Source organism: Lytechinus variegatus, chromosome 5, assembly GCF_018143015.1.
Source record: "Lytechinus variegatus isolate NC3 chromosome 5, Lvar_3.0, whole genome shotgun sequence".
NCBI classification, from domain to species: domain Eukaryota; kingdom Metazoa; phylum Echinodermata; class Echinoidea; order Temnopleuroida; family Toxopneustidae; genus Lytechinus; species Lytechinus variegatus.
This window is the reverse complement of record NC_054744.1, coordinates 12,833,407-12,850,211: the sequence shown is the minus strand read 5'-3', so window position 1 is coordinate 12,850,211 and position 16,805 is coordinate 12,833,407. Positions and strand designations below refer to the sequence as shown.

General features: G+C 35.5%; 1 protein-coding gene and 1 long non-coding RNA gene across 2 annotated transcripts; one reads left to right on the top strand and one right to left on the bottom strand.

Annotated features, from left to right (window-relative positions):
• Window positions 1-1,699: 1,699 nt before the first annotated feature.
• On the bottom strand, window positions 1,700-4,927 carry LOC121414770. The gene is made up of 3 exons (XR_005969910.1): window positions 4,751-4,927; window positions 3,338-3,553; window positions 1,700-2,315 (listed from the first exon to the last, which is right to left on the bottom strand). It is a non-coding gene; the product is annotated as an uncharacterized LOC121414770 (long non-coding RNA).
• A 251-nt stretch (window positions 4,928-5,178) lies between these two features.
• Window positions 5,179-16,396, top strand: LOC121415375 (probable peptidyl-tRNA hydrolase 2). Its single transcript, XM_041608561.1, has 6 exons — window positions 5,179-5,229; window positions 11,202-11,339; window positions 12,088-12,189; window positions 12,943-13,106; window positions 14,184-14,298; window positions 15,948-16,396. Exons 2-6 carry the CDS (start codon window positions 11,223-11,225, stop codon window positions 16,032-16,034), a joined length of 585 nt encoding a protein of 194 aa, XP_041464495.1. The 5' UTR covers window positions 5,179-5,229; window positions 11,202-11,222; the 3' UTR covers window positions 16,035-16,396.
• The last annotated feature ends 409 nt before the right edge of the window (window positions 16,397-16,805 follow it).

The following is a 16,805-nucleotide window of genomic DNA, read 5'->3' as shown; positions in this document are numbered from 1 at the left end:
CTTCCCCTCTTCTCTCGCCTTTTCTGTTGTTTTTTCTTTCCCCTTCTTTTTCCTTTCTCCCCCATTCCACTGTTTCATTCGCTATGTCTTTCCACTTTTTCTCTTCTTTTTTCCCTCCCTTTTTCTCTTCTTCAGGTTTTTTTTTGGGGGGGGGATTAAAGCCCCCCCCCCAAAAAAAAAGAATCGCTCAAGCCCTACCAAGATTTTTCGACCACAAAGAAAAATGATCGCTATATAATGGGCCATATTATGTATTAATGTACTATTCCATTCATGTCATCAATTTGCTCTAGAATCAATTAAGTTTTTACTATTCAAATTATTCAAAGATTTTCTCCCCGGTCACCACATTCCCTCATAACATTTTTAAGGGTGTCATTGATATTAAAACCTTATCCGCTGCCATGTTCTATCCATGTAGGAGTGCAAAATTGATGTTTGATCTAGGGGGTGCCAAATGATTACCAAGAAATTGACTGACTGATTAGGCCGATGATGATTTATTAAATAATTTATTGAAAAAATGAATGTTTGATCACATTGCTGAGATCCACATAATAAAGTTAAAATGCTGCCCCCAAAAATGCAATGTGTGTTGAACTTCACTCATGCATTAAAGTTCAATTTAATAATTTATGAAATTTGCTTTAACAACCAAAACTTGCCACGATTGATCATTAATTTATCACAACGCCCTTAACTTTGCAGGTTCTAGCGGATTTGCCTTTCAAAAACTGACTGAAATTGGAAGGCTATTTCCTGCCCAGCCTAATTTTCATATACCCTTTGTTTAAGTGGGAAGTGCTCGCTCAACACATTTTGGTGTCATTTGAAAGTTGGCTTTATCATATATGTAGGCCCCCCCCCAAAGTGATATATTTTTTATTCGGCAGCCATGTCAAAAGTTGATAGATTTTGGGGAGCTACCATCAAGTAGATAAAACTAGTATTGTACCCAGGTCAGTCAGGGTCGTATCTAGGGGGCGCAAATAAAGAAATGAAAAAAAGGAAAAAATAATGCAAAGGAATAAAAGTGCAGAAAAGGGATACCACTGAACTGAAGGAAATTAATACCCTGTCTTGTTATTCCCATGGTAATGCCGTTTCCAACACATTTAGAAAATGAATCTTGCATGTCTCTATCCAAAGATGAATATTCGTGCCACTTTTTGATTAAAGGGGTGGTCCAGGCTGAAAGTATTTATAGCTTAATAAATAGAGTAGAATTCACTGAGCAAAATGCCGTCAATTTCATCAAAATCGGACAACAGATAGCAAAGTTATTGAATTTTAAAGTTTAGCAATATTTTGTAAAAATAGTCGTCATGAATATTCATTAGGTGGGCTGATGATGTCACATCTCCACTTGTTCTTTTGTATTTTATTATATGAAATTAGGTTTATTCAAATTTTTCCTCCAAGAACTAGAAAAACTGGATTGACCAGTTACTGATTTAGTACATTAGATATTTATTGCTGCAACTTATTTCATCATAAGGGAGACATATTATTCTCACAAGTATGAAAAAAATATGATTTTATGTAATATAAGAAAACAGAAAGTGGAGATGTGACATCATCAGCTCGCCTAATGAATATTCATGACGGCTCTTTTTACAAAATATTGCTAAACTTTAAACTTCAATAACTTTATTATTTGTTATCCGATTTTGATGAAATTTTCAGCGTTTTGCTCAGTGAATTCTACTCTGTGTATTAAGATATATTTTGCCAGAGCAAATGTCATGGAACCCGTCACCACAGCTCTCAATAAAAGGTAAATATTCAGCGAGAAAAGGGATACAAAATAGTGCAAGAACAAAATATTCAAAATACTTCTTTGGAGTTAAGTGGGTTTTATTAAGTAACATTAAGGTAAACTTGATCAGATCTATTACATAGTAACACATATTGAACTTCAGTGTACAGTGTATATAAAACATATTATATCCCACATAAAATAAATACTGGTTCAAAATTTCAAATAGGATTACATTACCACAATTATGATAATACTATTATGATAATAAATATGACACAATTCCAACTGGGAACAATATCCTCTGCTTGTGGTGTTTATGTAAAGCTAACAATAAGGACAACCTTAAAATTACATTAGTGCCAATATAAATAAACATTTATCCAACAATTGCACTTTCAGGAATATACAACCTGTTATACATTACTATATTTGGTTTCCATGGCAATTACATGATCCCTAACTTAGCTGGAGGGATTTTCAACCCTTCCTCATCTTTTATTTGTCACACAAAAACTGGCCATACAGATCTTGCAATTCAGGTGGTCTCAAAGAGCTGGAAAGATAGAAATAAAATAAAGTAATTTCAACTTTTTGAAGCTCTGCACCTCTTTTGTTACTGAAACAAATCAAACCATTTCAACCTTCAGTTTAGAAGCAAATACATTTTTTAAATATATTAAAGTTAAATTAATTGCAACTAATTCAATATCATAAAGGGAAAGTTCACTCTGAAAAAAATTTGGTCGTAAAAATAGCAGAAACGTAATACCAAAAAATATTGGTGAATGTATGAGGAACAGTTTCCAAACGTTATTCAAATTTTAAGTTTTAGATTTGTGGCGTCATAAACGAGCAGCTGCCCCATATGTTTTGTAATATAAAATTCATGAATTCAATTTTTTTCAATGGTTCCTGATGACTTATTTTTGTTTTCTTTTCAGGTTTGGGTGTGAAATGTTTTGTCTTTATAATATATACAAAAGGCATAGTAAAACCAGTTTCAATTTTCTTAGAAAATAACAATTTCTTGACTTTTTACATTTATTATGCAGAAATGCTGCTCGCACATGACATCACAAATTATCCAATAATTGAAATTGTAATAACTTTTCAATTCTTTGATAGATTTTCCTCAAACCTTTGGCAATATTTTTTATTATTTTTTCTGCTGTTTTTACAATTAACTATTTGTCAGGGTGAACTTCCCCTTCAAGCTCACTTGAACTTGATACTTGGTATCATCTAGATGTGTACGACATAAATGTTCCTCATGAATTAAGCATAACCCCTAAATTAATTTAGAATGTTACAACTTCTACTTAACCTAAACATGTAGTAGTTACTCACATTTTTAAGAAGAAGCAATTTTGAATTTTTATGAATACAATGTATATAAAAAAAAGTTAAATTTTTGTTCAATTCAAACAATGTATAAAAGAAATAATAAGTAAATGTTCAATTCAATTGTTCCTTCTTTCATTTAAAGAATTTGAAAATACCAAAAAATAAAAATTGAAATTTGATATGCCTGCATAAAGTGCACAAATTTGATATTATCTAAGAAGCTGTACTTACCTCATCGATCAAGGGACTGCTGCCCTGATGCCCAAGTCATTGGAACTCGGTATTATTTCTGCTCGTGAAAGAAATGGAAAGGCCATCGCTTGTCGAGTATGAAACCTCTTCTCCTCATCCCGGGTGTAGGTTGTTGGGACTAGTCCAAGTGCTTGTATCCTCAAGAAGACCCGTTGTTTCCAGTGGAATGTGCATTAAAAAAAGCTGTGACATATACTGACAGGTAAAAAAATAAGAGACATGTTTTTCGATAACGAAAAGCAAGTTTTAAAATTTAGATTTTGATAAAAACAAAGTTTTTCAATTTCGGTATAAATTGTATAATACATTTTTTCTCAATAAACTATTCCATATTGTAAACTTCATAACTTACAAACTGAGACATTTTAAAATCTATTTCCTTAATTGGTTTAGATGTTGGTTGGAAGCACCCCCCCCCCCCCCCGGCCTGAAGGCCTCCAAAAAGGGGCGTCAAGGATGGTTACTTTAAAATTTGGGAAGCGCATTCCAACCACGCAGGGGGGGGGGCACTCGACCAAAAAAGTGGTGGGGGTGTGCCGCGGGCGAGACAAAAAACGGGGGCCTTGGAGCGGGCTTATTGTAAAAAGGAGGGTCCTTGGAACGGGCTTCGGAACGACAAATGTTTGTGAAAACGGGGGTCCTTGGAACGGATCGCCAGCGTGTGAGCGCGTATGCATCCCTACGGAACGGTCATGCGTGCATGATGCAGCTAGCGCGGCCTCCGCCGGGGAGCTCTGCGGCCGCTTTTCACCAAAATTGCAGCTCATTCAACGCGATCGGAGCGGCGTAACGAAAAATATGCGAAGCTTTGGAGCGGATTTCTCTCTTCTTTTTTCTCGATAAGAAGAAAATGCTATGCCTTGGAGCGGCTTTCTTTGTTCTTTTTCTCAACAAGGCAAAAATGCTATGCCTTGGAACGGAAATTTGAGTGTAAAAATGGGGGTCCCCTCCGCGGCACATACCCACTATGCGTTATATACTGAGTGCCCCCCCCCCCCCCCCCCCCCGGCCACGCAGTCACTGTCCTAATGATTATTAGTGACATTAAAAAAACTTTTTAATAAGTAGAAGTGTAAAAATACAAAAATAGCACACTCTCGCCATTGGAAAATGGGAGAGTCAAATGTCAAATTCACTAAAATAAGTTGACCTCGCATAGGCAGCTAGTTGAGCTGACTGCCTCACTCAGTCACAATCACAGCACAGCCGGTCGCCCAGCTGGCCGGCCGGCGAGGCGAAGCAAAGTACGTACCGTACCGTATCGGTGTCCTTTCCAGGTGAACTATCTCAAAAAGTTTGCATTAAGTATCAGTTTTGTAAAATGCAATAACTTTAAATAAGTATAGGAAATGTGAAAATGGAATATGAAAATACAAAATAGCACACACTCACCATTAAAATATGTAAAGTGACGGAAAAATCAACTCAAATTTGCAAGTTGTAAGTTGAATGAACACGGCTAGCCGGCGGTATCGGATTATTCTCGTTGCAAGGGAACTCGCTTTATTTTCTTTCAAAATAGCTCAAAATGCTCTGAAATGTCAATTTTTCTGTCGAGAATGTATTGAAGAAACATGAATAATGCGGGAAAATACTTTTGAAGTAAAGTTTGAAATTTTATTTAATGAAATTTTGAAGAAGTATTCAAGTGGTCGAGTTGTCCGATTCAGAGCCAACCCTGGACAACTCGACCGGGACGAGTTGTCCAGGGCAGCGGGTCGGGCTGTCCAGGGTCGGGCTGTCCAGTGGTCGGGCTGTCCGGACCCCCACGTGCCCGCTCGCTAAAAAAGAGAGCTAGAGAAAGAAAGAAATCACAGGCGAGCAGCTGCGCAAAAGCTCGATAATTACAAGTTTGACCCCCTTAATTCGGGGTAAGTTTCAGAATGTATTGTAGTGAACTATTATGTTTCATCTGTGTGAGTGTGATATTGATCTTGCTTTATCCCAAATTCATGAAAACTGGTAACTTATTGGTAGATAAAAGTCAGTGATCGTATTGCCAAATAAATATTAAAAGTACAGTCCCACCTGTCTCCTTTTTTGTCATGTTTTCCTTTTTCCAGGGGACTTTGTAAAGTTTGTTCAATGAGTCTATTTTTGAAGCTTTAGCTTGCCAAGAGCATCAAAGATTGGAAAGCAAGCGGCGTAAAACAAGGGAAGAGTCTGATTGGAAACTTTTTACATCAAAGCAAATAATCATGTAACAGATGTTGTTCAGTCTGCCAAAGGCAAAGAAGGCTACCTTAAATTAAAGACAAGTTAAGCACTAGTTCAGTCTTTTTACAGTCATTCACTTTCTTTTTAATAAATTTTATAGGAAGGTGGCTCATCTTCCAGTTTATGATTCGGCACAATTATTGTGCTCCCAATTTTCCTCTTTCTTTGTGGAAAAAATCAAAATGATTAGAACAGAAATTGACTCCCTGGATTCTATTCCTGATCCAAGGTTTGAGGATATAGAAGTTGAGGGAATTAATTTGTTTACTTTACTCACACCATCAAAGTGATGCTCAAGTGCTACTTGCCGTTTTGACCCAATCCCAACTTGGCTCTGAAAGATAACATTGAAAATCTGCTTCCCTTACGTACAGCTAGTTCACTAGCTATTGGCGTTTTTTTTACAGGGGCTCACACAGCTATCATCAAACCATCCCTGGAAATGTCTACTTTAGATAAAGCTAAAAAGCTATAGACCAATTTCAAATTTAACTTTTGTTGGTAAGCTCATTGAAAAGGTTGTTTGTAATCAAATAATCCAGCATATGGAATCTAACAGTTTACTTGATCCATTCCAGTCAGCATACAGGCCCAAACACAGTGTAAAATCCTCACTTGTTAAAGTAAAGAATGATATTATGTTTGCACTTAATTAACTATCAAAGTTGTATTGATGGTCCTTTTGGACCTTTCTGCTGCTTTTGATACCATAGATCACGCTACTTTTTTATCACGCTTGTCCAGTAGAATAGGAGCTAGATCCGTTGCTTTGACCTGGTTGAAGTCATATCTAAGTGGTTGGTCCTCTCAAGTTAGAATATCGAGTGAATTTTCCGAACCCCACATGTCTAACTTTGGACTACCACAAGGCTCGGTTATTGGACCTGTAGGTTATTTGGTATATACAGTTCCGGTGGGAGACATAGCATTGATAGCAAGACATCATTAATTATCATCTCTACGCAGATGATACTTAGTTATACATATCGTTCGACCCTAATACTGCAGGAGACCTCAAAAATGCCCTTGATATACTGCAGAGATGCATACTTGACTCAAACAGTGGATGACTGTAAACAAATTAAAGCTGAACGACACAAAAACTGAATTTTTCATAGCTACCCCCCCCACACAATTTGAAGAAATTACCTGATATTCAACCTGAAATTGGCGATCTTCGCATTACTCCTTCAGAAAGAATAAAGAAATTAGGAGTATATTTTGATAAACATATGACTATGAATGATCATATTTTCACTGTTTGTTGTATTCCACATATCATTTGAGGAACATAACTAGAATTCGTAGGTTTATTGATCAGTCAACTGCTAACCATGCCATACGCTCCCTTATCCTTTCTTGTCTTGATTTCAGTAATGAGCATGATCGGTTCATCACGGACGGACATTTGATAGATTTTGAAAGTTTTGAAGGCTTGTAACAAATTAGGAATAAGATGAACATGGTTCCTTTGTGTTTTATAGTGAAGGGTAGGACATAGTATGCTGAATGATTAAAAAAGTTTGTTGCCATGGTTACCTACAAACACAGGTATCCACTAAATGTGCCATATCACGGACGGACAAGATAGAAATGTGGTTTTTAGAATTTTTGTACATTTTTATTGTTTCTATCTAAACAGCTTTACATGGACCAATTATTGTTAATGCACCTAACACTCGGGTATGTTAGCTTCTATGTTCAGCATATTGAATTCTTAACCAATATCAAACTTCCGAGAGAATTGCAAATATTTTCCATCACGGACGGACATCATGGACGGACATCACGGACGGACACAATTAAAATACAATGGAAGTACTCTGTAAAAAGTTCTTAGTACTTTTTTGGTAAACAAATGCAATTGTTTTGATGATTTGTACATATTTTAATAATATTAAACAGTATTAGTTGCACAATCAAGTTGCTGCAACTTGATTTAAGATGTAGCAACTTGATTTCTATGCTAGACGCACAGTATAATCTAGACATACGATTGCTCTTAACACATTTCTTGTCAAAATCGAACGTAAAGAATAGGTGATGTACAACTGTATAATAAAAAAAAATAAAAAACGTAAAAAGCCATTGATATGCAGGCAGAAAGGAGCAAATTCACATGACAGTCCTTTTACTTTCAGAAGATGTTAGTATTCATAGAGAATTAGCAAGTGAAAAGACTTTAAATGAAAAATTGACATCCTGGTTCTTCCCGCATACATTTTTTACATAGTTTTTGTGGCTCAACTTACCCCAGACGATGGCACAACTTACCCCACAGATGGGGCAAGTTGAGCAATTTGACATCCTTTTTTTCAAAGGTCACAATGACATTCAGCGTGGGGGTAGAAAGTTATATATAGGTGAAAAATATTTCCCAAGAATCAAATTTAAAGGTAAGGTACTTATTTCTACAATATTACTAGTCATATCAATTCTAACGTGCAAAATGCAAAAAGTGTCACAACTTACCCCGCCTTCCCCTATTGTCTTTTTAAAGTGTAGAATACAAGTAGGTTCAAAATCAACAGCTAGTTGATTATTGATCATGTTGATACAAGTATTTTTATGATCATGATGATTTTAGGCATTAATTTTCCAAGAGCAAAGATGTTTTTTTTAAGGTCCAAAAACTAAATCTAAAAGATTAACAGGTCACTGATCCTTATGCTTGTTTGTTGGATCAACACTTGTCAGGGGCTCTCTTTAAATCCATCTTTTGCATATATCAAAGCGGAGACACCCCATAACATCAACAGCCCTCATGTATTTAGGCCCTGACCGAATCCAAAATTGAAATTGATATTCCAATCCAAAGCTTAACTTCTAAACACTACATTGCAAGCTTTATGCATTTTCACAGTTTACCAGATAAGCGATTTGCTTAAAATTAGCTCCAAAATGGACTTCGAAAAAAGGTATTCATGTAATTTTCACAAACCTATGTTCTGTTAGAAGCATTGTGAATCCATAAGTTTGTACATGGAAAAATTGATTTTTCTGCTTATCAGATTATGCATTGCATTCTACTTCTTCTCCATCACTTTCTGCAAGCTTGAATTGATGAAATCTACAGCTTTGGACTTGTTCTTGCCATACTTTGTTTCCCGCTTTTTTGGCATATACATGTACATGCAGCTTTTCAACTCTATCTGCATTCCAGTAATGCTTAACAATTTTCCTGACAACAATATAGCCCCAATAACGGCCAAACAAAGATATCACAAAAAATTGTGAAGAGTTGTAGGCTTATTCCATTTGAGTTCTGAATAATTCTCAGAGCCATTTTTCACTGCAATTAGAAGCTAAAATTAAACTCATAATCTGCTCAGCAAAGTTTCTCATTTGCATATATATGAATCTTTCCACAAGTATTTCACTCGTCCGTCCGTGATGAAATTAATGTCCGTCCGTGATCATTTTTCATTGATTTATTAAATGCATAAAATGTATGGATTTTAGCTATGTTCAAATAAAATGATGAACAGTGTCCAGTGAAATACTTCTACACACTTTTATTTCTGTTTCTATTCTGATAAAGAATAAAAAGCTGAGTCCATAGACATTATCCTAATAAAAATGATCACGGACGGACATTAATTTCATCACGGACGGACGGAAATGTTAACATCTACAAGGAAAGTTTACTTCCCATATTTTTTTCCTACTAATTTATGTTTGATGATAGATTAATGTTCAGAGTGCAAGACCATTAAAAAAATTGGAGTAACTTTGAAAACAATAAAACTAGAGTGAAATGAATTTGAGTGAATTAACTTTGTCCGTCCGTGATCAAATTAATGTCCGTCCGTGATCATTTTTGACTGACTTTATGATATGGATAAAATGTATGGATTTTAGCCATGTTCAAATAAAATAATGTACAGTGTTTAGAGAGATACCTCTAAACCTTTTTATTTTTTATTTCTACTCTGATAAAGAATAAAAAAACTTTTCATCTTTTTTTCCATCACGGACGGAAATTTCATGATTGGAAATGTTAACACCTACCAAAAAAAATTAGTTCCCAATATTTTTTTCTACTATATTATGTCTGATAATAGAGAAATGTTCAGAGTGCAAGAACATCCAAACCAAATTAGAGTAACTTTAAAAACAATAAAACTAGAGTGAATTTAATTTGAGTAAAAATGTCCGTCCGTGATGAGAGGTAGCAGCACCCCCATGAATAAAATGGACTATTCCGGTACTTTCGGAATCATCAATCTTCATGAAACTTAGTTTTTTGAAACCTGAGATATCAAAGATTATTTTAAAAGCAAATTTGATAAAAGTACCTTAAAAAAAAATTTTCACCTCAATGCGAACCCTTAACCGATCATGCTCTAATAGTCTTCTTTCTTCAATACCCTTGGCTCACATCAATCGTCTCCAGCACCTGCAGAATTGGGCTGCCTGTATTATTTCCTAGTCCGCCGTGACACACCTCCTGAACCTCTGTTATATAATTTACACTGGCTCCCAGTTAGACAACATTATTTTTAAGTTACTACTCCTTGTATACAAATCACTCTTTAACCAAGCCCCAAAATTCTTGTCTGATTGTTTAGAAATTTATGTCCCAGGTAGAAGAACTAGATCCTCTGAAGACCCACTTAATAACATATCCAACTAAAAGAAAACAGACTGGAGATAGAACATTCACCGTTGCGTCCTCAATGGAATGGAACAAGCTCCCTCTCACAATAAGACAATCCCCAACAATCAAGTCCTTTAAGAAGTCCTTAAAACTCTCTTGTTCTAGGCAATTGCCTTCATTAGAATAATATATCATTCTAATTTTTGTTTGTATAAATATGTTAATTGAAATTGTGAGCGCTTTGGGCCATTTGGGAAAAGTGCATAATATTGAGTATTATTATTATTAGTGTAGCTTGCCTCAGTCAGACGCTCAGGCGAGGGTTCCATGGAGTCCTTGAGGACTCCATGATGATGATGAACCACTTCGTTATGACGTATCTTCGATTAGCGATGGTACAAAATGCCGTTTTGAAGAACAATTTATAGATAAAAATTATTTAAAAAATACTAGAATTCAAAATACGTAATTATAAATAATCATTATAAATTATTTTAATTTGCATTCTATACAAAATAGCAACCAAATGGCTTGTTGAAAATGATCCTTGCTAAGTAATATACAGAACAAAAACTGAATTAAACTTTAGATTGTTAAGATGAAAGAGGACCTTATGTACATTAAAATGGAAAATAAGTTGGAATGTATTTGTTCCCACTTCCCAGGTCTCACAACCTTTTGTTTAATAAATCATTGACTGAATTTAAAGTCTTCTGTACTGGTATTCAAGGAGTAGAAAGAAGAGCACCCTATTTAAAAGCAATTTTAATGAAACTTTTGCAACCTTTTATTTTTCTGGCTATCTAAAGAAGGTAGATCATCATCTGCTCAATTCATATTTTGTTCTTTTTTGTGCATATGTCAACTAGAGTCTGGCTGCTCTGGCAATGCCAACGGTTAAGACCATCACTTTACTAAATCCTTAAGATGGAATGCCAGTCTAAGAGATGGAATAAAAAAAATGGGAGTGAATTTCAGAGTTTTTGTTGTGATGATCTGATCGAAACTTGTTCTCATTTTACGCAGTGTATCATCTGTTAATTAGTCATGGCCGGACAGTCTGAAGGCAACCAAGCAGAGCTTTCAGCTGAAGCCAATGTCCCATGCATGGCATTTGTAGAGGTGTTAACCATGATGGGCATCGACAAGAAGCTGGCTGAAAAGGTAATTCATTTGTGTGAAAATGAATTAATCATACATGTAGTTACAAAAGGAAAATCTCAGAATTGGCTGTTTATCATTGTTTCCAATAAATTGTAAATTTACCATAATACAATGAGCCTTGAGGGGTTTACCCTACTTGTAGTTGAAATCATGTCCATATAAACCTGATCATAATTCAAAACATTTTCCTCTATGTCTCTGTGTGTATGTGTATTTGATTCTTCTTTTGTTTGTTATGTTGTTGTTGTTGTGTATGTGTGTGTGTGTGTGTGGGGGTGATTCTTTTTATGACTTCCATTCCAAATATCATGATAGAATACATGTAATCAAATTATTTGTATACATTGAATGTAAATCATCTCTCAGTTTAGATGAAATTATTTAGAAAGTTGTGAAATTAATTTTAAACTATTTTATCTTCTTAACATCTTTTGATAATCATATCTGTATACAGTGTATTAGTGAAAAACAAATGTTCGACTGGTATATGAACTAATTCAACCACACATTATAAAGATAAATATTCATTGCTATAATTTGATAGTGTACTTCGGTGATTTCCTGTTCCTTCTCTCTTTCTTGTCATCCCGAGACCATTAACATAAACACTATTGAATTTGTTATTAAAAAAAGACAGTTGTCCTACAGAGATTGTTATTTCTTGTCTTCTAAGTTTTTAACCTCCAAACCTCCCATTCATCAATCTGAACATTGATGAGTTGCTTATTATTAATCTCTATCTACGTAGGCTGTTCAAACAACTCATAATGTTTCAGCAGAAGCTGCAGTAGCTTGGGTTTTTCAGAATGCCGACATGTCTGCAGGTGGACTCCTGGCAGATGATCCAATGGTATGTGATTCAATATTTCACTATTACAATTAAATTCATTGGATTGATAAATGTATACATGGAGCTTCATCCTGCACAAAGGTGCCACGTTTCCAGAGCAGTATGCATCATTGGTTAAAAGGGACTGCATCGACATAAAATGTGCTTGACCAATATACTGTAATACCTGCATGAACAAAAAAAAAGATTCAAAGTTTCAACATAGATCATGTGAGCATCTATCTCATTGCTTATGAAATTTAGCTCGTTCTTGTCTAAATGTATGTCTTTGTTTCACATTGTAATAAGAAATATTTTACATTTTTCCTCTCTCATTTGCAAATCACCTGCTTTGTGCACAATATTGATTTATGGAAATAAATAAATCTTTAAAACATAACATTCGCCAATTTCGATGAAATTATAGTTATTTTGCTTGAGTTTTCTCTATGCAAATCAACTTCTTGCTAATCTAACATTTGCCAATTTCGATGAAATTCTAGCTACTTTGCTTGAGTTTTCCCTATATATGCAAATTAACTTCTTGCTCGGTTGGCCTTTAAGATAATCCACTGCATTTGGTTTTATCCCTTTTGTCATTATTGGTTCTTTATGTAGTGATTGATTTTATCAAATATGTAATTATTGTTTGTGGTTTTTTACCTGTTTAATGGATGTGAATAAAGTGAATTTTAATTTCAATTTTATAATATTTGGAAAAAATATGGCATGGACCTTTCCTGAAATCAAGTCTCCCTTTCTTATGTAACCCAGGACTTTGATAATGTCAAGATGGTGTTTGCTGTCAATACCTCCTTGAAGATGGGAGTCGGTAAAGTAGCTGCTCAAGTAGGCCATGCATGCTTGGGTCTCCATCGGATACTTATGCGGGAGCAGGAGCAGTATGCAGAGCAGCTACTACAATGGGAAGCAGTTGGGTAAGTTAAGGGGGTTGGGGACTCTAGGAAAAAAAAAGGTGCTTTATAACTGGCTTTATGAATCTTAATCATCAAGGACAATTGAGTAAGATACCAATAGTAAAGTGAATGATATTGGGAAAAATATACAAATTAAATTAAATTCAATTATTTAATGTCATGTCTAATGTCATGGTGGAGCATTGTGGCCCAGTGGATTAGTCTTCGGACTTTGAAACAGAGGGTCGTGGGTTTGAATCCCAGCCATGGCGTGATTTCCTTCAGCAAGAAACCGATCCACAATGTGCTGCACTCAACCCAGGTGAGGTAAATGGGTACCGGTAGGAAGTAATTCCTTAAAAAGCAGCGTGCGCTATGAACGCCTAGCTTAGCCGGGTAATATAGGAGCGCCTTGAGCACCTAATAAGGTGGATATACATGTGCGCAATATAAATACCCTATATTATTATGTTGGTAAAAAACACAAAGATTGTCATCAGACTCTTTAAATAATACAGAAAAGTGCATAGGAAAAGAAGAATATGTCACTTACAAGTCACAAATAATAAATACATCAAAATAATACATACATGTAAATATTAATTACACAAAATACTAATTACAACCCTGTTTGCATGCGTGAGCACCCACAGCATAGCACTGAACACACAGTTCCACTGAATGAAACTGAAATTGCCCCATGCAGTGGAACCATGTAGCTTTCAATGGGTACCTAAGCATGCATAAAGGCACTAGAACCTACATGTATTTCATGGACATTCGTGCAAAGACAACCTGTGTCCACCGAATGCACACATGATTAAAATTAAGTCAAAAACCACAATTCTGGTATATTCAGACCATTAAAAGACTGGAGGACACTGTTTGCAACTAATTAAAAAATATGATTCAATCTTTGAGATAACATTACAGGCAATATGCACAGCAAGTTTTATTCCAACTAACCAAGACCAAGATCGGGGGGGGGGGGGGGGATTTCAGCCACCATTACTAAGGCATCAACTATAGCTCTAGATTTTTTTCCTTCATTATTACCCCTAAATTCTCATCTTCTACCTGTACATGTTCTTTCAACAGAGAAGGGAAAATTGTTTTGAATGGGGAGTCAAAAGAGCGATTGGAACAACTTCAGTCTCAGGCTGTTTCTCTTGGTCTTCCCAGCTATCTGGTGCAAGATGCGGGCAGAACGCAGGTAAGGCTATTGATGTATATTCACTACAAGTGGTTGGTCTACTTTACTTAGTCTAATACCACATGGGCTATACAACCGTTTGGTCTTATATCAGTTTGGTTTAATTCCTGTTGGGTCATCGCAACACTTTGGCTCCGTAACACAGAGGTTAATAGCGATTTATTGCTAATTTGAAAGGACAATGGTGATTGGTTCCATGTCAGTCTAATGAGCAAAACATGCATGCAACAATGATCTTGATTGGTCATTGGTATTTAGCGATAAATGGCTAACTTTTGTGTTACGGACCCTAGGTCTCATACCAGGGCCCCGTCTTACAAAGAGTTGCAATTGATCCAATCAATCACAACTATGGACGGCCAGCAATGTCGACATCTATTATGCATGTTTGTTCAAAATATTTTCCAACTATGATGCATATTCATGCATTCATTGTTTTCTTAAAATTCACTTTGCTTCTCCTTGTTTACAAAGGACATTTTGCAAATTTCCTGTATAAAAATTTATGACACTGATGGATTTCCATGGAGTTACGATTGATTGGATCAATCGTAACTCTTTGTAAGACGGGGCCCAGGACTTTAATTAATCCAAGGCCATAGCTGTGGATGGCCTTTTGACTGGCCTCGATACCATTGGTCTTATCATGGACATACTTCAACTAGACATTCAATGAGAATATTATATAGCCACCACCTGTTTTCAGCTGTCAAAATTGCTGTCACACAGTTAACTTTCTCTTTACGCTGTTTTTACGACCTTGCCTGCGGCACGTGTTTAAACAACGCTCCTGTGAACCGGCTGATTGTCGCCGAGAAATTACCAGACGATCATGTTCTAGCTCCGATCGATAGATGCGCTCGGGAAAACCCATGCTTCATGTGTCCATCAATGCAATGCGCTCTCAACATCTGGTTTTCAGTGCATAATACGCTTTGTAATGTAGGTGAAACTTTTTGATCTGAAATATGCTACAAAATGATTATATCCACCTGACAGAAGTTGTTATTTTTACACTTTAAGTTATTTTTGTTTGAGCCCAAATCATTTTTAGATCATGATAAAGCTGAATATCTATGCTTTAAAATGGTATAGGTTTCGAAACAATAATCCAATCAAGATCACACTTTTCATTGACCAAGTGCATTAAAGGAAACCAAAACCCAAGAAGAGAAGCAATCTTATTGCAAAGAGTACAATAAGAGGAACAAATTAAAAAAAGTTTCATCAAAATCGGTTATGAAATAAGCAAGTTATAGACATTTAAAAAGTCTTGTTGTACTTTCTATGGGGATCCTCAAATTGGCAAATGTGCTTCAAAATGGCTGATTTTGTGGACAACTCTCCATTTGTTTTGTACACAAATTTTCAGATTTTCCCCTTTATATTACATATTTCACATTATCTCCTCCTGACCTTGACATATGTGGTGTGAATTATATTTTCCCATGACATATGTCGTGCTCAGAAGGAGGCAAGATGTAATTTGAAAGATAATGAAAAAAATCTGAAAAATTGTGTACAAAACAAATGGAGAGTTGTCCACAAAATCAGCCATTTTGAAGCACGTTTGCCAATTTGAGGATCCCCATAGAAAGTACAAGAATGTGATCAACATACATGTACTTCTTATGTTTTTTTCATAACAGATTCCAGCAGGTTCCTGTACAGTCTTATCAATATTTGGATTGGCCAGCAAGGTGGATCTCGTCACTGGCCAACTAAAGCTTCTATGACGACGATATGCTTTAGATGATAAACATATTTATTTGAAGCCAAAAATAAACGGCACACAGCTAAATGTACTGCTTGTTCGATATGCAGAAAGGTCTACAGCTTGCCAACGCTTGAATATGGTCTAGCAGTGATGATGTTGGCTGTCTGCTTCTGATTATTATGGACTTTGCAAATCAACATAAACTCAGTGATGGTGTTGTTTTGAAAGACACTGTATTTGGCATGTTGTCTCTTTCATGGACAATCACAGTGGAGGACACGTTTTACCTTGATATATTCCACTTGTCCTAATTCTAGAATGCTGATGCTGCTGAGCACTCTTGTTTCATATTATACTAGTATATTCTTTAAAGGACAAGTCCACCCTAACAAAAAGTCGATATGAATAAGAAGAGAGAAATCTAACGAGCATAGCACTGAAAATTTCATCAAAATCGTATGTAAAATAAGAAAGTTAGGATATTTCAAAATTTTGATTAATTTCCCAAAACAGTTATATGCACATCCTTGTCAGTATGCAAATGAGGAGACTGATGACATCATCCACTCACTATTTCTTTTGTATTTTATTTTATGAAATACTGCATATTCTAATTTTTTTACCTCATTGTCAAGTGAAACAAAGATTATTTTTTCCCTGAACATGTGGAATTAACATTGTTTTAATACTATATGGGTCAGTCAAGTTGGCCCTTGTCACATCTGTGAAAAATGAAAAATTGTATAATTCAGACAATAAAAACGAAAGAAATAGTGAGTGAGTGACATCA